The 25,091-nt window shown below is 38.6% G+C and overlaps 3 protein-coding genes and 1 long non-coding RNA gene across 7 annotated transcripts; 3 read left to right on the top strand and 1 right to left on the bottom strand.

Moving 5' to 3' along the window:
- Positions 1–306: 306 nt before the first annotated feature.
- On the bottom strand, positions 307–5,085 carry psma5 (proteasome 20S subunit alpha 5). Its single transcript, XM_007561275.2, has 10 exons — positions 4,988–5,085; positions 4,648–4,691; positions 4,166–4,232; positions 3,923–4,049; positions 2,551–2,618; positions 2,358–2,465; positions 2,191–2,249; positions 1,985–2,087; positions 760–846; positions 307–673 (listed from the first exon to the last, which is right to left on the bottom strand). Exons 1-10 carry the CDS (start codon positions 5,063–5,065, stop codon positions 596–598), a joined length of 819 nt encoding a protein of 272 aa, XP_007561337.2. The 5' UTR covers positions 5,066–5,085; the 3' UTR covers positions 307–595.
- A 991-nt stretch (positions 5,086–6,076) lies between these two features.
- On the top strand, positions 6,077–24,374 carry LOC103144338 (matrix-remodeling-associated protein 8-like). Its single transcript, XM_007561272.2, has 12 exons — positions 6,077–6,303; positions 7,631–7,657; positions 17,592–17,897; positions 18,452–18,553; positions 18,645–18,778; positions 18,866–19,045; positions 20,359–20,497; positions 22,471–22,629; positions 22,728–22,752; positions 22,977–23,062; positions 23,250–23,324; positions 23,410–24,374. The coding sequence occupies exons 1-12, from the start codon at positions 6,255–6,257 to the stop codon at positions 23,430–23,432; spliced, it is 1,305 nt and encodes a 434-aa protein (XP_007561334.1). The 5' UTR covers positions 6,077–6,254; the 3' UTR covers positions 23,433–24,374.
- Positions 7,944–17,394, top strand: LOC107837234 (uncharacterized). The gene is made up of 3 exons (XR_001663243.1): positions 7,944–8,024; positions 10,039–10,049; positions 17,384–17,394. It is a non-coding gene; the product is annotated as an uncharacterized LOC107837234 (long non-coding RNA).
- LOC103144337 (synaptonemal complex protein 1-like) lies at positions 9,149–14,780 on the top strand. Of its 4 annotated transcripts, XM_016676002.1 has the most exons (6): positions 9,149–9,372; positions 9,646–9,717; positions 9,890–9,979; positions 10,589–10,694; positions 12,169–12,307; positions 12,399–14,780. In XM_016676002.1, exon 6 carries the CDS (start codon positions 13,241–13,243, stop codon positions 14,516–14,518), a length of 1,278 nt encoding a protein of 425 aa, XP_016531488.1. In that variant the 5' UTR covers positions 9,149–9,372; positions 9,646–9,717; positions 9,890–9,979; positions 10,589–10,694; positions 12,169–12,307; positions 12,399–13,240; the 3' UTR covers positions 14,519–14,780. The 4 variants fall into 4 exon arrangements, 3 of the variants coding, with proteins under 3 accessions (XP_016531488.1, XP_016531487.1, XP_016531489.1); XM_016676001.1 differs by having other exon boundaries at positions 9,158–9,372; positions 9,646–9,979; positions 12,166–12,307; XR_001663242.1 differs by lacking the exons at positions 12,169–12,307; positions 12,399–14,780 and adding an exon at positions 11,080–11,114 and having other exon boundaries at positions 9,283–9,372; positions 9,646–9,979.
- Positions 24,375–25,091: the final 717 nt, after the last annotated feature.

The raw sequence follows: 25,091 nt of genomic DNA, 5'->3' as shown, positions 1-25,091 counted from the left end.
CAGATCAGTTTGAAGCTCCTAGCAACTTGCAGAGTTAGTATGAAGTTTGGGCACAAACAGAACTGTAACCCTTTTGGCAAGAGATCAATGATTTGGACATTAGGAAGAGCAGCCTTTGTCACGGCGACTGCTAATGGGGATCCTAATAAATGTTGTATGTCTGAGTACTGACTTTATTACTCAGACATACAATGGTTAATAGGTGACTGACTGTCACCTATTAACCACTGCTTTGTATTTAATCAAATTAAACGTGTTCATTTAATCCCTGCTGCTTGAAACAACAACAAAAAAACAGTCAGCCACTTTCTGAATACAACAGTTTTTATTATAGTATTGATCCGTAACAAAAGATATCCCTCCCGACCCCACGTTTAACCCCCTCCCCTCATTCAGCTGTAAGTGCTGGTCACGCTCCTGGAAAGAGGCAATCACACACTGCTTAGACAAGAGGCAATTTAGCACATTACAAATAAGAAGCCTCCTAAAAGAAACTGAATGCTGCAGGTGGGTTGGAAAGTTGTGGTTACGTAGCGACACCAAAGTGTCCCCCCCCTTCTTTTCAGCCCAGAACTCCCACCAAGAGTTCTCTCCTCTAGATGTCCTTGATTACGTCCTCCAGCTCCTCTTTGGTGTACATGTGGAAGGTCTTGCCGGGCTCTACTGTGGCCAGCTGAAAGAGACAAATAAAGTGGGCTCCCACAGTGGCCAACATCACAGCAACGTAACTGTAACTGAGCTTTGGATTCAGGAACAAACCTCAATATTGGTGGCGTTGAGCTTCTCCTCCATCACCTGCTTCAGGATGGTCAGAGAGGACTTGATGGCGTCTTTTAATGTCATGGACTGCAGGAGAAGAAAAAGCTTCAGTGGTCAGCAACTACAGCAGAACGTCGCCGCTGAAGATTGAAATATTCTGTTTCAAAATGTAGAAGATTTAATAATCATAAGGCAAAGATCAACCCCTCTCCTGGACTAAATATGCAAACGATAAACAAAACGTATTCGCACCCACTAACCGTGTCAAATACCACAAAAAAGTATTTTACTGGAACTTTGCGTGACAGATAAAAGTAGTGAATAATTGCTGTGTTGGACATGGCTTGCAGCAAACTGTAAATGAGACTCTTTTTTTTGGCTTTCAGTCAACAATGTCTTTCTTCCAGCCGCTCTTCCATGAAGGCTACAGATTCAACCAGCTGAATTATGGATTTCTACCGATCCGCCATAACTATCTTAGGCCGCTTCTCTGCTTCTTCAGATTAATCTGATCCTCAACATTTCATCTGTTTAAATGGATGACCTGGTTTTGATGGGATGTGTTGGCATGCTGTCCTCGGGAAACCGTGGTTCTGAGATGAAGCTCTTTGAGACAAGATATCAAATCACAGTTGTCTCCACCGTATCAGCGTGTGCGTTACCGTTATAGCAAAGGACTGCTATAACACAATATTTGATAGGATACTAAATTTCAAGTAGGCATTCATGCTCTGCATATTATCATATCAGGCCTGTGGTAAGATGCCTACGAGCAAAATATCTGCAAAATGAAGATGAATGGCAATTTATACAATCATCGCCATTTTTTAACAAGTAGTATGGAAATTATTTATTTTCTTGATTTTGCACAGCCCTAACTTACATTTACACAAAGATGGACAGTACTTTGCTAGATGTAAACTGAGGGCAGTGAGTCAGGACTTGACCACAGTTTTTAGATGTTTAAAGCATTTTGAAGGCCATCTGTGATGTTACTTCTGCCACAAAGTTATGTGCTACTTTGTGTTGTCCTGACACATAAAATCACAACAAAACTGTGAACGTTTGTGGTCGAGACTGGACAAAATGTAGGAAAGTTTCGGTGGAATTTTTTCTTTCCCCCCCCTTGCTTTTAAAAAAAAAAGACATATTGGAACTTTTAGCGTTTCGCTCGTATGAGGATGCAAGAGGACTTAACGAGCAGGAAGGAAAACGTCCCCAGTACCTTGTGGTAAACCTCTTGCAGAGAGCTTTGTGCTCCCTCTGATGCAGAGCCGATAGCCCGGGCGTCACACTGCACAAAGGTTCCTGAAGGGTCCATGTGGTACCTGCATTTCAAGGGAAGGAGAGAGAGAAATGAAGTGCAAACAAAAGTTATATAAAGAGACTCATGTTAAAATGATCAAAGGCTGCAAAATGATCAGTACTTACAGCTGAGGTCCTTTTTCATCCACTCCCCCGAACAATAATGCAACACCGAAGGGTCGGCTCTGAACAAAACACAAAGGAAAAAAAAAAAAACAAGTTAAATACGACTTGCGCAGCTTTACTCATCTGCACCCAATGAAGAAGATCCAGAGATGGTTAAGGTGACTGACCATGGCCCCGGGGTCGGCGTCCTCCTCTCCGAACTGCAGCGCCAGGTTGGACACGGCCTGAGTCACGCTTTCCACCGTCATCGTCTCGTTGTAGGTGAACCAGTGGTTCTGCAATAGACACAGCCAAGCTAACAGCATCCAAACCCCACGCTGAGACTCCCACTGAACTTACGCCGGAGCTCAAAATGCATACCTGCGTTTCCACTCTTGCTTTGTCAATCAGAGTCTTAGCATCGGCTATTAGACCACTCATGGCACAACCTGGAGTGCAGAAAAACACGGGAAATTGGAGGATGAATATTCATGCTTGCTTTCACCATTGCAACAGAAAACCGTATCGAACTTGTACAGTATTACTTGGTGGAATATTAAAAAGCAAGAGTTATAGCAATTATGAGATACTGAATTAAAATGGCACTCTAATTCAGTGTGAAAACATTAAAACTTATTGTTATCAATAAAAATGTACTTTGGCTTAAAAAATAATTAGGTTTATACCTCCCGCCGAGTTCTCTTATTTTAACCAAACACATTTTAAAAACAAACCACAATGTCAAAATCTTGTCACCATTAAGTTGAATGAAAAGACAAAAAAAAAAAAGTCACATCTGGATCCTCACAGCATCAACTGAGGATCCGCTTACAAGCTCTCGATACAGATTAATATAATTTTAAAGCTCCAGTTAAAAAATAAATAATTTTGCCAGCAGAAAGCTTGTTTTTTAAAGCAGCAATATTAACTCTTCATGTAACACAGCAAGAAGTTAGGTGGGTAATAAACAGATGACAAAAATGACTTTGATGTCCACTGTCTAAAGATCAACGTGGTTAAACAGGCGTGTTAAATCAAATTTGTCATTATTTTAGAGACTGTGTTCAAAAACTTGTGCTTTACGAGCCAGGTCACAACTTCTCATGAGACTTTTCAGAATCGCTGGATCGTCACATCTTCTACAAAACCAGTTCCACTCTCTCCCTCTCGCTCCGCGGTTCTGTTTTGCTTCAGTTATTATTTTTGTGTCGCAAATCGTCTAATCTCTCCTCCTTCCTAAGCTAGGAGCTCAAGGCCTAATTTCTGACAGCATCTTAAATTTTAGAAAAAGTCTGTCAGTCACATTATCTGATGCCCATTTATGCAACGTTAGCCGGTCGTGTCAACGTGCTCATCTGCCAACTCTTTCATCTGCTCCGGTTTACAACAAACACAAACTTCAATTGAAACAAAACGCAGCTGCCCGAGCACTTACTCTCATCCTCTGACTTCTTTTTGCTTCCTTCAACACCCAACATTGACTTCAACGTGCCATTTTAGTCTAATCTTTCCATAACCACACACCTCTACATCTTTCTAATTTTCTGCACAGCAGTAATACACATTCATGTCCTCCTCTTCCTCTTCCACTTGTGTTACCGTTCAAGTGGCTTGCCTAACTACTCTTCAAATAAACACTCTCTGCGTACCATAGTTTGATATTTTGTTGTAGAATATTGTCAGGGATCTTGAAAGGTTGAAAGAATTTTTAAAAATAACCAAGCAGTTAGACCATTTAATTATATATTTATACCAATGTGACTATCGATCTCCACAATCTTCTCAATGCTGTTGGGCTCCATGAGCGGAGAGGTGATCCTCTTCTCCACAGCCAGACACACTCCCTCTGATGTCTGAATACCGATGGCGGTGGAGCCAAGCTGAGAGAACAAAATCAGCAATGAGCTTGACTTTAAATAACTAATGTCCAGTCTAAGGACTTGATCAAAATGAAGCCATTCTGATCAAGCCAAAAAACTATGCATCAAGTACTCACCTTTATTGCCTCTATGGCATATTCAACCTGAAACAATCTTCCTTCTGGTGAGAATGTGTTTACACCTCTGGGAAAAAAAAAAGATTCATTTAATAATTGTTAATTTAAGCTTAATGTATATAGTTTTCATAAACCATGTGTTTAACTATAACAGTGTTTTGTCGAAACAATTGTAAACCCATAACATAATAATTATGTATCCACAGTCAAATTTAAAAGGAAGATCAAAAATTCAATAACGAAAGTGAAAGTAACTTTTTTTTCACCTATAACAGGATAGTTAGCTGTTAGCTAACTACCAAAACAGCAACGCTCAATATGAAACAAAGAAATAAATTCCTTTTGGATGTTTTTGTTTCGTCATGCTGCCTACCCATATGTGTATATAAAAAAGCTAAACTTAGCACCACAGCCCTTTTATTTGTTTTTAGTTTACAACTGAGACACTCAATAAATGACAAAGCAGTTTGTGCAGCGCTTACCTATCATATTCCGATCTGGTCAAAAACATCTTTAAACGTTCAGCCTGCGAACACATATTAGGCATTTATTAAGCACATTTGATCCATAAAGGTAATTAAAGATCAGTGAAAATTATATCGTTAAGCTTCTGGTTTTGAATGCGCTCGAGAAAGCGGCTGATAAGTTAGCAGTGAGCAAGCGTGTTAGCTACCGAGCGCAGGCATCAAAGGGAACTAATGCCTATAATTCATCAAACATGCCAAACATAAAAAATAACTCAGTTTAATTATGTTCACATAAGTACTTCTGCGGCAACCGATGAATCTCAGTACGATAACTAAACTTGTGAGGGCCGTTTACCTTCAAACAGAAAGCCTGAATGAGTTCGCTTGATTCAGGGGAAGCTTCGTGGTGCAACGTTAATTCTGTACCGGGCATCAGCGAGTCACAAACTAAAGTTCCGGGGTTCATTCCTACATTTTACTGATTTAAAAGTGATTTAAATGCTTACACATTGAGTCAGTCTTCAGGTTATGTAAAATTTATAGTGTGTCGGCTGTAGTCTGACACCCATCGTTGCTAATTTTGAAACGAAAAATTAGAAATTAATCATTTGAAAATTGTTACACATAGCATTGAACACAATAAAATCCAAGGAAAATAGAATAGAATAGAATAGAATAGAATAGAATAGAATAGAATAGAATAGAATTATTTGCCAGTCATGGTAGAAATTGTGTTCTGTAGAAAAGGGGATAGACGATTAGAAGCTCACTGACTACAAACAACAAAAACAACAAGAAAAGATAGTATATCAACAAGGAAAAGTGTATAGCTTGAAATAAAAATTAAATTTATTTCAGAACATGTACACTTGTAAGAATAAAATGCCTCTGTGCATATTATGCTTTTATTTATTATTTTTTTAAATAGTGTATACTGTCACATATTGGCACGGCACCAAAACCACTTAAATTCTTCACAGTCTGCTCAGTGTCGTTGCAAAACTCAGGCACCAGGGGTCTCTATTGAGCTAAGTTATGGTTTAATCACGGTTTGGTACGTTTTTAATTATAGCGTGTTTTGTGGCGAACATGGTTATATAAATGTTGTTTACTATTGGCCCTATGTGTTTTAGTGCGTATAAAATGGTCAAATAAAGTTATTTTAATAAACGCCGAATCCATAAAACATTACAAAATATTTTTCAATGATTTTTACCTTTTTTTCTTTTTTTTTTTTTTTTTTTACTATTCTTCTTATTTAGCCAATCTAACTTTTCATCCATTGCATATTTTTGGCATCATTAAAGATTTTTTTTTTTTTTTCAAGAGCAACAAGATATTTTGTAAGCAAGGAAAATAACAGGTTGCAGTTGGGTGAATCTGACGAGATATTGCACTTTAATAAAGTGATTGAAGGAGGGATTTCGAGACAGTGTCAGGTTACATTTACCGACTGAGAGCAGTTTGGTTCGGTCCTGCTTTGGTTCTCTTTCGCTGCTCCTCATTACTCTGTAATGTAACTAAGACAAATGCTGTTGCTGACCAAATCAAAGCAGGACCTGTTTTCCAAACTATCATCAAACGGGTAATTCACTGGCTTGAATTTTGTGTTGAGGAGGAGCATGATCATGAGGGATGGTGTTATTCTCCAGGCTCTTCTTTTCATCCACAGTAAGTAGGCTGAAGTTCGGCATTGTTGTACTTGTGTTGCGAAAGCTTATACAAAAGCAGCCATCTTTTGCTCGATTAATAAACGAAATCCCTTGCAAAATTAGATTTTTTTTCCCCGTTTCTCCAGGAAACTTGTCTCCACGGTCTAGCTATTAAAATGAAAACATGAAATTACTTTTATGACATCTGAAACACGTCATAAATTTGTTTCACATGTTAAAAGTTTTAAGGCACTTTTAAGGAAAGTGCTTTAAAACTCATAAATACATAATGGGGAAAAAATACCCAAAGTACAAGTATTCATGAATGGATCTGAACTTTTAATCAGACTAAATCAAAGTACGTAATATGTGGCAGTTTGTCTTGAAGCTACTACAGTTGTTTTCAGCAGCTCTTTTTTTCTTTGCAAGACAGTTTAACACCAGATTGGATGGAGATTACTTTGAAAGTATTGCCACAGATTCTCAGCTGAATCTAGTTCTGCACTTTGGCTGAACCGTTCTAACAGAACCGTTAGAACGCTTAAGTCAGATGAATATCCATTGTTCTGGATTATCTCCAGGACAATCTCACCTATATTTTAGTTCCATCCATCTTACCGTCAACAAAAAGCAAGTTCCCCTTTCCAACTGAAGAAAAGAATCGCTAAAGCATGTTACTGCCATCACCATCTTTTAAGTCTGGTGGGTGTTCGATTTGCAGTTTTATTTTGTACTCCAAACATTCAAAGTTGGTGTTATCTCATCAAGTACTTTGGTCGACATGACATATTTGCTTGTAGCCCCCTCCACCCCTCCATTACACGTAGATTTGTGAAATGTATAGTTAGTAATTGTCCTGTCACCAGATTTTCCCCAACTGAGCCCGTTAATCTTTGCTGCATCTCCAGTGTTACCATGGAGCTTTTTGCCTGCTTCTGCAACTAAAGATCCCCTTGCTCGGCCTCTCAATGTTAAAGGTTAAAAGTTATGTCTTGATAGCTCTGCAGTCATGTCGTCATCATCTGGATCAAACAGTTCTCTGTTAGGTAATAAAAACATTGGAGCAGGGGTGTCAAAAGTGTAGGCCGAGGGTTACTTTTGGTCCTTTTGTGTGTGGCCATTGATCACAATTCAATAATGACATAAATCTGGTTTGTCAATTAAAGCAGTTGCTGACACACATGTAAAAAACATGTTAGGATGAAGGACGTTCAGTAAAGCTCAATCAAACGCCCACTTGGACTTTAGTTTGTATTCTGAAACCAACAAAACATCCTATTTCTGTTTGCTCATGTCTGTTTAAGGGATTAACGCATTTATTCCTCTCCGGTTTTATTTTCCTTCAGTCTCTGTGGCGTGCTTCTTCACAGCAGGTATGCAACTTGTGTGTGTGTGTGTGTGTGTGTGTGTGTTTGTGTGTGTGTTGGTATACATGGTTTAGCCTGCCTTTTGACCTGAATACATACTTGCGTTACATGGACCTAATGGTAATGCAAGGGCAATGCCAATGTGCTCATAAATCAAGGAGTGTATTTTAAATTTTGAGTATCTAAACAACACTTTTTCTCATAAATCTAAAGTTTTATAGGAACTATGCCAGTTTTTGCATGATGTGCACCATGTATTTGTACTTTTCAGTGAATAAACAGCGTGATATCTCACTTTCTTTAATTGTCCTTTTATACCATGTGACCTGAGATTTGTGTTTTCCACTGTATAACACAGCGCCGCCTGATTTCAGTGTATGAATTGCACTTTTACACACATTTTCATACACTACGCGCGCTTTTAGCCAGTCATCATCTGATTGGCTGGAAAAAACCTGTTGGCGTGTCTTATTGCCAAACAGTCCCAGACGCCAGGTTTTTAAAAAATTAAATCCTCACTTGAAGCCACAGCTCTCAATATGGACGTGTTGGTGGAATAACTGTGCACAGGTAAGCATTAATGATAAATAAAAAATAAATTTTGCCTACAAAAAGTTATTTACAAGTAAATAACTGCAAATGTAAGAATGATTTTTGAGCAAAATGAATTTTTGATTTTAATTTCGGTGACATGAAAGCTAACCAACTTATTTTGGATATTTACATCAAGTAACTTAGATATGTATGCTTTTATGACTGAAAATACCTACCTGAAGCAGTATAGTTTTTATTCCGAGTGTTTTAAAGTAAGAGACTAGCTTGGCTAGGAGAGCTAGCCTCCTAGCTAGACGAAACGTGTTTGATAAGTTGACGATGTTTGGAGTAGATGGTACCTGTGTGGTACCATACCCCAAACAGGTACCACCTAGCTTTTGGTGGTAAAAGCTGGGTAATAGACTTTAAGGTTTATCATTATATTTAACAATATTGGCAAACTGCTTGCTTTATGTTAGCTATTTGCGTAGTGACGTTCTGCTTGTTAAGCTCGTTAAGCTTGATTGCCTTTGGTCCTGCTGAAGAGCAAGCAGGAAATTAATAAGAAGTAAACACACAGGTTTCTGTGAAACTTGTTTATCTTTTGGAAAAGCACCAATGGTTGAAGGTTTTAATGAATGGCTGCAATAGGGCAGGTGCACCGATGGCTTTAAAGCTGTGTACTGTAATCAATTGGCTGACTTCAACTTAAATGCTGGAAGTGTAAACCAGGAGTCCTCAAATTCAGGTAAATATAGGCGTCCTTCAATTTTTAAATGTGTATTTGTACCTTAATTAGCTGAATAACCTCACATGCAGCCAAATTCTCCAGATTTTACCAAGTTTACCATGACAACCTTAAAGTTTTCTTGTTTGAATTCTACTTTCATGGAAAACTCTTGTAGTGAGTATGTTTGTGTCAGAAGTTTAATTAGAATGGCATATATGTAAATGAATATGTTTATATTTAAAATTCAATGTTATATATTTGCAGTGTTGATGCAGCAAAAGAAGATGGCTCTCTTGGAAGGCTTATAAACGATGACAATATCAGCCCAAATGTCAAAACGAAGTATCTAACGGTGCAACAGAAGCCACATTTGTGTTTATTTGCAACTCAAGTTATCAAGCAGGGAGAAGAGATTACTTACAATTATGGGGACTCAGACTGGTCATTGCGACTCAAGGTACTAAAAAAAAATCAAAATTTATGAATCTTAAGACTATGTTCATTTAATATGCTAATAATGATGATTTACAACCGGAACCTTCTTTGTTTTACCATTCTTTTCACAACAATAGATGGCCCACAAATGTATAATTAATAATTACAGTATGATAGTATTTACGCAGTTTCCATAATTAGAAACAATTAAGTCAACCATCAGACTATTTTCTTTGCTACATCACAGAAAATCTTCTGTGGGGAAAAAATAATCAGTCTTTCTTCTTTTTCACAGAAGTTGGAGAAAGAAATATCTCAAAGTCCCGATTGTACTCATTCAACTTCTACAACTGACAACACAAAACAGGTACAGAAGTTGGGTTTTTATTTTGACTTTACCAAACATTTTGGCTGGATTTAAAACTAGTTTCCTTTCATGGGCGTTTGCTCTCATAGAGCGCCATTACTTAATTGAGGATATCTCCGTAAATAAGTCAAAGGCAATATGGTGTTGACTTGTATTTTATTTTTTGATTCAGATCAGAGCTGAAAATGACCAGGATCAGATGACAACCAGTGTCCCAAACAAGACAGATGCAGTCCTGGATCCAGTCCCCATCAATTCAGAGGTATTTTATGATTAATGTGCAGCGAAATGATGTCAGTCAGGCAACCTGTTCTATTTAAGTGTGTCTGTGTGTGGACCTGAATGCCATGTGGTTTATAAAGACACTGGTTTGTAAGGACAGTCTCATGTCATGGTTTTCAGTTTGTAAGCTCAGTGTGTGTATGTGTGTGTTTCATGGTCAACTGCCCCAATGTGATACAGGAGGACCATATTGTATATGGGGACCTGGCATTATTGAATTGGTAAAAACATGTTTGGTTCTTGTGAGATTGTTAATATTGGTTTCACCTCTGACAAATGTTGACCTAGCATCCCAGAATATATTAGAATGAAATTTTAAATGTTGCCAGTACTTAAAAAAACACACACATACATATATATATATATATATATATATACATACATACAGATTTTGTCTTTATGTTTTTACCATACAATATTTTTAATTCAACAATTTAAAAGTTTTTAGGATCAGTTATTTTTTTATGACTGGCACCCTCTTTAAATATTTTCTCATTTATTATCCAATATTGAATACAATATATTTTAAATAAATATCAATAATACTATATATATGTGTGTGTGTGTGTGTTGAATTTTTTCCTTGTAGTGTCAAAAACATCACCTGATGTGCACAACATTATCTTCTTTGGAGAAGTGTACTCAGTGTTTTGGTCCTTGATCTTCATTCAAGTGGGTTGGCTACCAGTGTAAAGGTAAGATATTTAGTTAATTTGTAGCGTGAATTAAAGTGTTGCAAATAGGATGTATGTCTTTGTTGAACTGTTGACCATGAACAAATTTCATTTTCAGAATTGAGTATACAGATTTCAATACAATGAAATGTACATCATCATGGTGACTTTCAAAGCAGTGGAAGATTTCAAAGCGCCTTAAAACCTTTACCCTCAATCTTTATTTAAAACGGAACATAAAATTTTATCCAAAAAGTTCAATTTTGCACATTTGAAAAAAAAAATAAAATTGTTAATCCATATTTAAATTTTTCATGTGATCTTAAAGTAAGGTGTAATGGCTTATTTGAGATTTTGAATTTTTTTTTTGTTTTGTTTGTTTTTTAACATTTACATTTCTTCACAGGTTGTTCAAAAGCCTGGCATTCACACTGCCTTAAAACAAATTACAAATGACAGAACCCTGAAATTCTTTTTTTGTGATCTTATTGCCATTAGTAGAACTTGTCTGACATCACCAATATTTGTAAAACTGATGGATTTAAATAAATGATATTAAAGTCAGTTTATATTTTACTTCTTTAATTTTATCTTTCTATTTTGTGTTCGGGAGTGCAAAAGTTGTAAATAAAAAATAAGTGACAATCCCTTCTTCTTTTTATTAACGTTTCACGTTTTTAATCATTTTATTAAAACATTAAGGTGACTTTCTAAAATGTCTCTAACTTTTGTAAATCAAGTCGTTGCAAAATGTCTGGATTATGATAAGCAAGAAAATATCCAGCAGGAATGTAGAAACACAATGTTAGACAAGTTTCTTCTAATTAAATATCATTTCTACACTAGAATGGCCAATCAATTACAAGTGTATCATCCTAAAATATAAACTTTAAAACTTAAGCTGTAATGTGGTTTCACCTTTTGAAGTAAAATAATGAGAATCTATTTAATTTAGTGGTTATTGAAGAACATCAATGATGTGAATTTGATCAGCTTTTATAAATAAACAAAATTTATAATATTCTTCAGAATGTGTGTTCAGGTTGTTGTTCTTTTTACATTTAATATCAACATTAATTAAAAATATGATTTAAAATAATAATATAGAAAGGTTCTGCATCCTGTAGTGTAAAATTAAACTATAAATAATAAACACATATTTAAATCACAAATCCAAATAGATCAAAGTCTCTTTGATAACCTTAACATACCAGAAGAAACATAATGAGGATCATTGGAACATGAATACAGGTTACATTACAAAGATTTAAACCTTATATGGCTCAATGTATGGATCTATTTTATGTAAAATATTTGCTGATTTTGTGTGTTTTAGTTTATAACACCACATTTAGGGGACATAGAAACATTATAAATGTGACATGAACAACCAATAAATACATTATTTGATCTTCAGTTGAAATAAAAACTGAATATTGTCACTAGATGAAGTGTTGGCTGAATCATCTGTGTGTTTCCTGTTTCATCTCAGCAGGTGTGGATTTACATGATGTCGATGCATCGCTGCTCCTCAAGCTTTAAGTCCAAAGTGTGTTTGAGCTCCGACACTGAAACCTGCATCAGGATGAGGTCTCCAGTAGCTCTGATGGTTGTGTTGGGTTTTCTCACTCGGGGTCAGACTGACTTTTAAATTTAGCTATCAAGTTTTGTTTGAACTCAGATTTATTATTGTTTTCCTTTAACGTTGCTCATTTCTCTCTTCAGCATCATCTGCCAATAATTTTCTGACTCAGTCTGAACGATCAAAGTCAGTCAGTGTTGGAGCGACTGTGACCATCAGGGAAGTTCGGATATTGGTTCTGATCTCAGTTGATACTTGCAGAAACCTGGAAAGCCTCTAAACTTCTTATATATCAGGCTTCAAGTCGGTTCTCAGGAACTCCATCTAGATTCAGCGGCAGTACATCTGGTTCCGATTACACTTTAACCATCAGTGGTTTTCAGGCTGAAGATACTGGAGATTATTACTGTCTGGGTTACCATGGTAACAACGCGTTCACACAGTGATTTATGGTCGTACAAAAACCTCCTTCAGTCTGACTGAAGGCTGCAGGTGCAGAGAAATGATGGGAACTGGTTCAGTGAACACATCACAGAAGTTACCAAGTAAAACCATCAAATATCTAAGGTTCAAATCACCAACTATAGATAATTTGAAATTACTTTATAAATATGGATTATTAAGTTTCTAATGTTTTGCCTCACAAACACTAAAGAGTCTTTAGTTTTTACCTAAAGGCTTTTACATATGCAGGTTTCTAAAACGTTTTAGAAACTTTAAAGAACTGAAGATGACATGACGTTTGAATGTAAACAAGAATAAAGAGTGAGATATGTGGTGGTGGAATGATGTCACACCACCAGCAAAGGAAGATTCTGTGATGTCACTGGCAGTGCTGTCTGTGATGTCATAAACTGCAGAATTGTATGTAACACAATTCTGCATATTTTTCATTGCTTGCAATATCACTGACTAATTCAGACGTGCGCAAAGCTCTTTCAGATAGTTTAAAATCAACGATTTTAGTAATTGCATTTTAGAGAAAATGTCTGATACCCCAAGATACGGCAGTGGAGAGATGGAGCCCCATCTCTCCAACCCTGAAGACCTGTTCACACCTGCATACGATGCCTTGCTTGAGGAAATCCAACAACTGAGCTCCCTTCTGGAGATTGAGATCGCTGGACGGTGTGAAGACAACAAGAAACGGGCCCACCTGGAGGCAGAGCTGGAAGAGACCAAGCAAGAGTTAGAAAGGGAGAAAGCAAAGTGGAATCAGCAGCTAAAGTGCAAATATGAAATTGATATTATGGTGTTACAGGAACGTATAATTGAGGAGAGAAAAGACCATCTAAAGAAATCAGAGGAAGACATGGCACTGATTGACAACCTAAGAGCAACAAATGCTGTTCTCCAGGAAAACCAAACCAAAGAAATCCAATTCCTGCAAGGAGATAAGAAACGTTTGCAGAAAAAATTTAATGATATGAAACATTCCTACCATGAATTTATCGGCAAGTATGAAAGTGATGTTTCTGAACTGAATCGAGAAGTAGAAAGATATAAGCAGGAGGTTAGCCAGCTGAAATATGCCAACTTGGAGACAGTTGAGGAGAATCAGAAACTTATCAATGACCTGAGAGCTGAAAAGGAGGAGCTCTTACAAAATATGACAGGAGAGATCACAATTCTGAACAAAAGGGAAAAGTACATTCTTAATGAACTCGATCAAGTCCACTTTTCATACAAGGAACTAAAGATCAAGTATGAAAATGATGTCAAGGAATTGCAGCAGCAGGCTGAAACATACAAGCATATTATAAAGCAGAGGGAAACTGATCTTTCAGAAAGAGAAGAGAAAGAAAAGCTTATCAAGGCTGAGTTGGAGAAATTTAAAGATTTCTACCTGGAGCAAAACAACCGGTATGAAACTGATGTCACTGCACTAAAACAACAAGCAGAAAAATACCAACAGGAGATGAGTTGCATAAAAGAGGAGTTGAGAAAAGCAAAAGAGGATCAACTGCTTCAAGACAGAGAAGATAAAAACAACACCACCGTTTTAAAAGAGGAGGAAGATTCACAGAACCTGGTCGGCCTGATTAAAGATACAAAACAAGAGGTTTCTTCTGAGAAGGAATTCTTAGCAGAATCTTTGCCTGGTTGTTCAACGGATCTGGAACCCGAAGAGACCGAGACCACAGGAGAAACCATCCTGGAGGATTTGGATAATAAAGCTATGGATGGTAAAAAGAAAAAATCTAAATTTTCAATTTGGAAGAAAATATGTAGCTCTCTGGGGTTCAAGAAGCCAAAAAAGTGAAGGTAATAAAACTCAGATCTAATGTTCTTGATTTTGACTAGAGAAAAGATGGAGGTTGTTGCCTGTCTGAATGGGGCGCCCTGCGACCCTCCGTCAAGAGGAAATTTAAAACTTCAAGTCCCCCCCTCCCCCGATTGACAAACTAAAAAATAGATCCTTCCCAACCCAATTGGAAAAAATGTGGGCAGCACGGTCTGTGTGAAGTTTGCATGTTCTCCCCGTGTTTGCGTGGGTTTTCTCCGGGTGCTCCGGTTCCCCCCACATCTCCCAAAACATGACTGTCAGGTTAATTGGCCTCTCCAAATTCTCCCTAGGTGTGAGTGTGTGTGTGCATGGTTGTTTGTCCTGTGTGGTGTCTTTGTGTTGCCCTGCGACAGTCTGGCGACCTGTCCAGGGTGTACCCCGCCTCTCGCCCAGAACGTTAGCTGGAGATAGGCACCAGCAACCCTCCCGACCCCACTGAGGGACAAGGATGTTAGAAAATGGATGGATGGATGTTTCAAAATGAGCTTCATGTAGTACCGAGGCTTGAATACAATTTCTTAATATAGTATAGTTAATTATTTTTACGTCTTTCATACTCCTGCCAATTGATATCCATTACTGGACTCGACAGTGCCTATTGGTCGCTCTGTGATTCATTGTGTCCAGAAAACCATTTATCCCAATACAGGACAAAGAGAAATCTGTCATGAAAATATTAGTAGTGCCATCATTTGTTATTAGAAAACTGATGTTTGACAAATTCTCCATGATACAAATCTATAAACAATTTTGTTTCTGTTAGTTACAAGAAGAAGATACAAGAAGGGACGAATTTCTATTTATATTGGTCCATTGTTTTATTTTAAATATGCTGTAGAAGCCGTAGTTTGACGACTGTTATAAATATCACCACTTTTTGAGAACACAGGGGATTAGCTCAGTTTTTGTCGCTTGTTTTTAGGAATTGCAGCAGCTGCAGTGCGCTACAATAAAGCTGATAAACAGATGAAGAACCAAACTAGACAGAACCACTTCTGATTGTTTGCCAAGCCAAACATCCAATAAAAGTTCCACCAAGCCACTACTAAGGCACTGGCATCATGTTTCTCAACACGGGCAAAACCAGGTTCAATGTCCAAACTTATTGATTGATCTTGATGATTTATTTTCCTCTTTAACCAAACAATTACAGAGGTCAAACTTTCATTTGTTCTCATGCTACCACTCTTGCTCTGGTAAAAACCATTGGCTCCAAACCCAAATGCCTGCTGGCCTTCACCAGGCCCCTGCACTTATAGAAAGTGGACTGACCCACATTACTTCCTGTCTAAATTTAGAAAATAAATAAGAAAAATAATAAAACAAAAAATAAATAAAATCAACAATTATTAACCCTCAAATAAACTCTGTAAATGATACAAAAAATAGAAATTTAAGAATAAAGTAACAAAATTCAAATGGATAAATAAAGGAAAAATTGCTCCAACCACTTCTATTCTGCCTTTTCTTGCTCTGTGTGTTGGCATTACACAAAACCCTTTGCCATGGCAGACCGATAGACATGAGGCATTTTAAAGCTCATATAGGTAAAGGAAAACTTGCCACTAAAAATGAGTGCAATCACTGCAAGTTGGTTAAAGATCCTATGCTGGCTCAAAGAACAGCACAAAATATCAGGGACTTTGTGAGAAACCATGGAATAACTGCTAAAAGGCAAGCCCAAAAGAAAAAGCTCTAGATCAGAGTTTCTCAACCCTGGTCCTCAGCGCACCCCTGCTCTGCATGTTTTAGATGTACCTCTATTCCAGAACAGCTGATTCAAATGATTGCCTGACCATCAAGTACTGCAGAAGCCTGTTAATCACCCCAAGATACAATTCAGGTGTGTGGCAGAAGGGAAATACCTAAAACATGCAGGACGGGGGGGCTCTGAGGACCAGGGTTGAGAAACACTGCTCTAGATTTTATGTGAAGTAATCATTTATTCAAAAGGGTTCTGTTTTGTTCATGCTACTAAAACAGATTTTTGTTGTTGCCTATCAAATAATATTATCTGTAAAGTTCAGTGACGTAAAGGCTTTTTCATGTAGTTGTTAATAGGCAGAAAAGTTTTTTTCTAAGGGTGAGGCATATTTCTGTTGTCCAGCAAAAAAATATTGGAAAAAGTGGCAGAATTTTAATTTAACATTGTTTTACTTATTTATTTATATTCAGAATACTTGGTAACAATCTGCACCCTTATTGTACTTTTCTGTATGTTTTGTTGCGGCACTTAAATTAGATTTTTTTTTTCCCCCCTTTGGTCATTTCAATTCCAGGTTTACTTTTATTTTTTAAAGAAAAATTATTGAATTATTTGGTCATATTTACCTAATAAAATTATGTTCTGTTAATGCTTCATGCTGTCAGGTTGTGTGTTTATGCTAATCAGCAGGTTTTTAAATATGACATAGTTGTCCCTTTAAAGTTCTCACATTACTTTATTTTGTTCTCATAAACCACAATTTGCTGATGTCCATATAACCCACCATGTGGTCAGATTGCTGAAACACAGGCTGTGTAGCTGCTATCTGAAACCTAAAGTGAGCTAAATTTTCTTCAGATTTGTTGCAGTGTTTTAAGCCATCTCCTGTTGCTCTAGCTATTTGGGAAAGGGTAGTCCATCTAAACCACCGCCAGGCCTGTTTGGCGAAAAAGGCAGGCTAAACCACATATATCTGTATAGGTGTGTGTGTGCGCGTTTGTTTGTAATACCTTGTGGGGATTATTTTCCTGACATATACTACATTGTGGGGACCAATTGCTCCTTGTGGGGACCAGAGCCTGATCCCCACAAGGGGGAACCCTGTTTTTGGGTCAGGGGTCAGATTTAGGGCTAAGGTATGAATTGAGTTTTGGTTAGGGTTAGGAAAAGGAAAAGGGTAAAGGTAAGGTTTAGGCTGTAGAAATGAATGGAAGTCAATGGAAAGTCCCCACAAATATAGTCACCTAAACATTTGTGTGTGTGTGTGTGTGCGCAGCTGTGATTTACATCTCTGCTTTTCCTCCTCTGGGGGAAGCGCTGAAGACATTCTGCTCTCTCTTCCAGTATCCTGTCAGTCTGACAGCAGCAGCAGTGTGGTGGTGGCCGGCTACAACGTCAGCGGCCCTGCTGGGTCCAACCTGGTACTGCAGTGCATGAGCGGCCGCATGGTGTGGACCAGGGACAGGGCGCGGGACAGACAGAGGGTGGTCCACTGGGACATGTATCGGGATGCCCCGGACTTTGCCATGGAGAGAGTGGTGGACATGTTCCCAACTGGAGACCAGAGGCTGTACCACACCCACAATCTGAGAAGGGTCAGCCTCAACCCAACAGCCTTCAAGGATGGGAACTTCTCACTGGTCATCAAAGGTCAATGATTTGACTCTATGTTCCATTTTTTCCTACTCCTTTACTGTTTTTTTTCTTGCGTATAGTAATGTTCAAAGTCAGTTTTTTGGGGGTTTTTTTAGAATCAGGATGAAAATGAAAAAAACTGAAGAGAGGACCCCTTCATCGTTCTTCAGCTCCTCGTTTGACAAGTTATCAGCTAAATCTGATAACTTGCCCTAAACTCCTAAAATTGTATTTTATGTCTGTCAAACTGTTCTACATTTGGTCCTATTTCTGAGGTTAAACTCAACAAATGGAAACAAAACTGTACTTACGATAGGTCACAAAAAAAAGTTTTTAAAAATCCAGTTTAAATTGCTTCTTCGAGCTGTTGTCTGTTATGTGCCTGTTACTCCATTGAATTTAGGAACTCTTACATGCCTAAGTAGGTCATTAACTCGTGTCATGTTTATTGTCGTAATAAAGTTTGTCAGACGTTCTCAAACATTTAAAAACGATTTTAAAAAGGCAACAATTCATTTCCTGCTTCTCGGTGCGACGGCCGTCTCACCGTAACTGTGCCTCGTTCGCAGACGTGAGGATGAACGACAGAGGCCTGTACTCCTGCAACCTCCACCATCTCTACTGCCACCTGCACGAAACAGTCAGAGTTCAGCTCAACGTGACCAAATCAAGTACGGCTCTCTGTGTCGTACTGACTTATGGTTCACAGCAGTGGGTCCTCTATAAGAATCCTCTTTCATGTCTTGTCTTTTCACCCCGAAGAACGCAAGCAGCAGCGCTTCTGGGACGGACAGAAAGCGGTGTACGTGGTTCTGCAGGGGACCACCGCTGTGTTGCCCTGCATCAACCGGCGCAGCGTCTGGACAGACTGGAGCGACGAGGAGGAGGACCAGCAGGCGAGTGGATAAACAAGGTTCACGCAGATCTGCTGTCGTTGTTGTGCTACTGCGTCCCGTTGACGGCGGGTTGTACAACATGACCAGGTTGTCCACTGGGACCGTCAGTCCCCGGGAGTCCAGCATGACAGTGCCGATCGGCTGGTGGACCTGTACGCCTCTGGGGAGCAGCGCAGCTACGGGCCTCTGTTCCTGCAGAGGAAGATGAACATCAGCAACAAGGCCTTCGCAGAGGGTGACTTCTCTCTAACAATAACAGACCTGCAGGTATGCATGCGCGTGTCGAGGTGAGAAACAAATCAAGCGTGTGTTCTTGCTACGGCCGGGAGTGCACACTCGATTAGAACAATCATAAGCTGAAATGTTGAGCCCTTGTGCAGCCGTGCGTTTGGTTGGAAGCGTTTTGCAAAAGTGAGCATGGATGAGTCTGATTTCCAAAACGCATGGAAATCTCATCAGCAATGTAGCTCTTGTCGAGTCAAAATCTATAGAGAAGCTGGGAGCTTGCAACCACAATATGTTGAGCACTCGGGTGAATAAAGTCGTGGATCAGGAGTTGCTACAACAGCAAGTAGAGGAAGGTTTCTGGCTGCAAGCTAGGAAATCTTAAAATCTCATGGCGATAAAATAAAGCGATGAGTCATAGAATCAGCTTTAACTGGTTAATTTGCACCTCTCCATAAGGAATAAACAAAGATTAAGAAATGTGGTGACACAATTTAGTTCTGTTCAATTCATTAAAGTCTAAGTGATTTAAAACAAATGTCATCTCAGCGAACCTTACAAGACGAACCTGTTCAGTTCAGATGATCATTTAATGCCAATTTATAATAGGGTAAATATTGAAAACTGTATAAATGTAGGTAGTAGCAACAATAACTGTCCTGAAAGGAGACAAAGCTAAAAAATAAAGGTGTTGAGCCAGGGGTACTTTCTATGAATGTAAAAACAAATAGATAATACATAGTTAATGGGAGAAATAGCTTCATTAACCTTTTGTCCAGAGCAACCACACACCTAAACACAGGATCACTGACCATAAGTCATCAATACACATAGTTAATGGTAACAACAGGTCATTTGATGGCTCTCTCTGGGAAAAGGACATTTGAAACACTTTGTGCTAAACAAAGTCACTGTAATGGCAGCTAAACTAGTCAGTCACCTCAGGAAAACACAGTCAAATACATAAGCACTGGGCCGTACAAGTACAAAAAAATCAACTCAAGGGGAACCCAAAGGTAATGGCAGGAGTTATTGCAAAAATTTCATAGATGAAGATCAGTGGACAAAAATGGTAATGGAGGTCATGATAATAGGCCTAATCAGATAGGCCTATTATCATTACCTATCATACTAATTAGTATTAGTAGTACTAATTAGTATGATAGGTCTTGTCCTATCATACTATAGGACAAGGCCTCAGCAACTTTAGCTTTGAGTTTAATCAAAATGAAACGTTTTCAGCTTATCCCTCAAACTAGACAAGGCGTCTGCCTCACACACCTGAGGTCCGTTGATCTCTGTGCCTGTTTTATGTCGTTGTTTGTAGTTTATTTTATCCTTGTGTGTTGTGACAGCTTACAGACCAGGGGACATATTCCTGTCACCTTCACCATCATTACTGCGGCCTGCACGAGCGGAGAGAGTTTCGAGTCACGGTGGAGGCCCCTCTGATTCGGAGCACTCAGCCGGTCGTAACACTTCCCCGGGACAAAGGTAACAAATCTATCTTCTGTCTCCAGATTTTTATAGGTCATTCCCTGCCCCCCGAGCAGACCAGATGTTTTAGCGCTTAACCCAACGGAGGCATTATACGCGCGTACATCTGGTCTTTCCTTCACTCTTGATTCTCTATCTCCTCTCGGACTTTCCAAACAACAAAGCAGCAGAGGAAGAATTCAACTTTTTTTTCTGAGGTTTTGTGTTTCTAGAGGGAAATATTTCTCTTTTTTTCCTTTTTTTTTTGGCCTAACATTAAACTCCTGACGCTATATTCACTCGTGTTGTACCACATCCTAACTCATAACTCACAAAGCTTCTCTTTCACAGTGGATGCTTCACACACTTGTCTTCACGATTTGCTGCGTGGACTTTTATGGATTTGTGTCTCGACAGCTTCCTTCGTTGCATTTCTTTGACAATGAGAATGTTTCAGTGTTCAAAGAACTGTCTATGTTTCCAGGAGGTCTAAGCTTTCAGGGGCAGACGTATCAAAGAGGAAAAAAAATAAAAAAATCTTTGCTCGCAGCTGCCTACGTGCGCCTGTGTGAGCCAGCTCCTGTGTGTTTATAAGAGCATGCCAAGATGGCTGATCTCATTTCAGTGGAATCTTCTGACTAATGTCCAGCTACATCCGCAAAAATAATCCACCTCTCTTCCCGAGCCGCGATTGAACATCAAGGATTCCTTCTCGGGAATTAAACATATTTTATCCCAATGATTTATCTCCAGTAGTGAGTTTGTCTTCTTCAGCAGTCTGTCACAAAGTTGTGGGATCTAATCTGCTTTGCCGTAGTTTCTCTGGTGCAGTGTATACTTTGGCTCACCCTTTGCATTCTGCAAAAAGTTTCCCCTCTTCCTTTTTTCCACTTTTATCTTTCCTCTGCCCAGTTCCATTCCTTTGATGAACCAAATGCGCTGAGTTTTGAAGTTTAAACTTGGAAGATCGGATCGTGTTATCCGTCTGATCCTCCCTTCTGCACTTCCTCCTCGTACGTTTAAGGCCCGACTACCCAGCTCATGTCCTTATGTTTGCAAAACCATTGTGAAACTCAATGGAAAGGTCAGACGACTTGTATTAGTTTTAAGTGCAGTACAGCACAGACAATCTGGGTTTGGGGATGTTGGGGCGAGGTCGTCTCTGAAGAGATTTCTCACCCTCTCCTCCCACTCATGCTCTCTCGTTTATTCACCCCTCTTGCCTTTTTTTTGTTTTTTTTTGTGCTTCTTTTATGTTTTACTGCCAGGAAAAATAAATCACAGTGTTACACCAGTCTGGATCTGATTTTGACTCACGTATGTTGAGTCTGAGGTCCACAGCTGCTTCCTGACTTACACTTTTTTTTTGAGAAGCTAATTGAAACCAGGCCCTTTCTTTAGCCTCTGCTTCCCAACGCCCAGCAGAACCTCACATAGCGCAGTGATGTTTGCTGAGTGAACACTCTTCACATCCTTTTTTGTGCTTTCAGTTTGTATTTTACAAATTTTGAAGTGTGATATTCATTTATCTTCCAGCCTTTTTTTATTCTTAACCAATAATTAAAATCCAGATCCGTCAGTAGTCACTTAATTAGTAGTAAATACTAATAGTCGTCCTGTTTGTGATTTAATTTGATTTCAAGTCCTACTTCACCTTAGATCCTTTTCCTTCCATTTCTCAAATTGCACTATTTTTTATTTTATTTTATTTTATTTTATTTTATTTTTTGGTCTGTCAGATAAAATACATCAGTTTGTAGTTGTAACATGGAATAGAAATAATTTTGCAAGGCATTATGGGAATTCACAATGAAAAGGTACGTGTGCTAACTTGAAATTTGAAAGTTCTTTTCCTTCTGCGGAAGAAAACAAAAACAAAGGCAAAAAAAAAAATCAATGAGTCTTTATATGAGATTCATCTGCAAAGATTGCTGCTAGCTTGTTAAATGCAAGTAGAACCAGCTGACATTTTCTCACCGTGTAACACTCAGACACCAGTAAAGCTGACGCACCGCAAGTCATCAACTTCATCCTGCCAGACCAAAAACACCACTTTCTCCTGCCGCTCGTCTACGTCCTCGCCTCCTTCCTGCTTCTGGCGTCCTTTACGCTCGTTGTCGTCCTCGTCATGAAACGACGTAAAGCCAAAGGTCTGATCTAACGTCTGTCAAACTGATTCTCTTTCAGTCACTTAAAACTTCATGTTCTTATAAAATGTTTTCTTTTTTTTTTTTTGTTATTATTTTAGATTTCTCTCCCAAAGTTTCTGTTAGGTAAGTGCTTAATAAGACATTACTGTGAAATGGAAGAAAACTCCGAAAAGTGTTGTATTTGTAAAAAAAACAACAAAAAAAACCGATCAAGGCATGCTTCTTTCCATTTTGCAATTATGGATGACTGTGTTAAAGTAAAATCCCAATAAAAACGTAATAAGTAAAATGTTACTTTTGCTATCTGTATCTTTGACTCCGAGTCTGATGTTTTCTCGCGGTGACAGGTCCAGCAGAAGTCCCAGCAGCTCAGATGAGTATGAGATAGACATCGGTGAGGTGGACACATGTACTCGAGAGGAGAAAGGATTTGGTAAGCTTACGGCGTCTTGTTCTTTGGCATCCTTTGGAGCACTGAGTGGAGAAGTGAGGGACTTTTTTTTTTGTGCACAACTTTCATAGTTTGCCGTTAAAAACTACAACTGTGAAGGTGGACCTAGGGAGTGTATTAGAAACAGTCCTCTCACAGGGCATAAAACTTCATAACTCCCTTTGTTTAGAATACAAGAACAACAACCTGCTAAAAGAAAACACCCTGAAGAAGGCCCAGCCAAAAGTCATTGATCTTGACAAAGGTATGCTGACGCTCTCCCAAGTGAATCATCTTGAATCCCCCCTTTGTAGTCCCCCCTAACCCTGGTTTTGTTTTGCTTCCTGCAGAGATCCAGAAGTTTTCAAAGTGAGACAGAAGCGAAATCTGAGTCACTGGCGGGTCCAGAGGCTGCATTTTCTCTAGACAAAAACACATCCACATTACCCTCTGTCGTAGCCAGAGGAAACCAAGCTGGATTTTTTTTTTCATTGGGTTTTGCCATCACTGGAACAAAAAAAAAACAAAACAAAAAAACTTTGCTACAGACCTGCCGTGTTTCGGCACAAAAAAAGACGTTCTTTTTAATTATGGTGAGTTTCGGTGAAGACGCAGTGCAAATCGAGCCCTAAATGCTACGTAAAGAAAGCATGTAGATAAGCTGAATGGTAAGCAGGTCTTGTTTCAAGATGCTTCTGTTCTTAAACTTTTGCTTTGTTCTTTATGTCGCTTAACGAAGTTAGACGGACTGAAGCATTGCTGGAGTGTCACAAATGTACGCTGCACAACAATTTTCATCGACTTCTCTTTTAAAGATTCAAAAATAAGAGCAGTTTTACGCTTAACGCCACTGCTTTGTCACTAACTCTTTAAATATCAAACATAAATGACTCCATTTATCCACAGCTATAAATGGAAGGTGGACAAGAGAAACCAATGAGCAGAGGCTTCTTCTTCTAACAGCACTCTTCCGTTTGTCTGAATGTTTACTGAATGTTTATTCTCGTCTTGTATCATGGCATCTGGCTGTGCTTTAAGCATTCTGCGTTAATTAATCATTTTAGATGTCATAAAGACACACTTTAGTTTTACTTTGTACAGTTTTAGTCCCTGGTCATGGGCTCCCCCTAGTGGGGCAGCATGAGTACTAACATCCATCCCAGTGGGACAACAGATACTTTTTTTTTTCTTTTTGCTAAAATGATGTAAACCAGCTTTTTCTTTGTTCAGTTTAGTGCCGTCTGTAATGAATGTCGTTTGTGCTGCTGCACTTTAATGCTCGTACATTCAAGGAATAAAGAAATGAGGAATTTTACATTCGGTACTTTATTTCTTGGTAATGTCTATTCACTATGCAATATTTTGAAACTCATTGTGCGCGTTGGTCTCTCCGCAATTCAAAGATTTCACGTATAAAATTTCTAGACAAAGTGTATATTTTATATAGCGTCGGAAAACACGCAAGTGGGATTTGTGTGTTGTAACGCAAACTAGCGCATCAATGGGTTGTGGAAGCAAAATTGAAGGCTTGAGTCGTCAATTTTCTCTCCGAACGGAAAAAAAAAATCAGAAAAAAGTTTTGGGTTTTTTTGTGACTTTTACTCCAGTTACACTAAATGAAAACTGCCTACAGAAATCACCTGAGTGAAAGAGCAATTTAATATCAGTATGAATCTGTTTTGAGGCCCTTTGAAGTTTTTTGAGTTCCTCAGTTTTTTTTTTTTTTTTTTTTTTTGTTCATTTTTTGTTTTTTGAGAATATTAGTGAATAAACAGCATCATGAAGACTGAGGAACATAGCAGACAGGGCGGGGGGGAAAAAATTAAGTGATGTTTAAATCAGATCACAAAGCAACTCGATAACATAATTATTAGTTATTCAATCCACATATCTGGCATTAATGCAAAGTAGGCAAGAACAAAAGCTGGTGTTTAAAGTAAACCACACAAAGTCTCATTTGCAGTTTACGCCGAATCCAAGCCTTTAGCCCAAATGCAAGCATGAAACATAGTGGTGGTGGCGTCATGCTGGT

The sequence above is a fragment of the Poecilia formosa genome, unplaced genomic scaffold, assembly GCF_000485575.1.
Source record: "Poecilia formosa unplaced genomic scaffold, Poecilia_formosa-5.1.2 Scaffold124, whole genome shotgun sequence".
Taxonomy (NCBI): Eukaryota; Metazoa; Chordata; class Actinopteri; order Cyprinodontiformes; family Poeciliidae; genus Poecilia; species Poecilia formosa.
This window is presented reverse-complemented; position numbering and strand designations above follow the sequence as displayed.

Coding starts and splice junctions, on each gene's coding strand:
- psma5 (XM_007561275.2), bottom strand. CDS start 5,065: ATGCCCGGTACAGAATTAACGTTGCACCACGAAGCTTCCCCTGAATCA. Junction 4,233..4,647: donor ACCAGATCGGAATATGATAG/GTAAGCGCTGCA, acceptor TTTTTTTCCCAG/AGGTGTAAACACATTCTCAC. Junction 2,466..2,550: donor AAGCAAGAGTGGAAACGCAG/GTATGCATTTTG, acceptor TGTCTATTGCAG/AACCACTGGTTCACCTACAA.
- LOC103144338 (XM_007561272.2), top strand. CDS start 6,255: ATGATCATGAGGGATGGTGTTATTCTCCAGGCTCTTCTTTTCATCCAC. Junction 19,046..20,358: donor TAACAATAACAGACCTGCAG/GTATGCATGCGC, acceptor GTGTTGTGACAG/CTTACAGACCAGGGGACATA. Junction 23,063..23,249: donor TCGAGAGGAGAAAGGATTTG/GTAAGCTTACGG, acceptor CCCTTTGTTTAG/AATACAAGAACAACAACCTG.
- LOC103144337 (XM_016676002.1), top strand. CDS start 13,241: ATGTCTGATACCCCAAGATACGGCAGTGGAGAGATGGAGCCCCATCTC.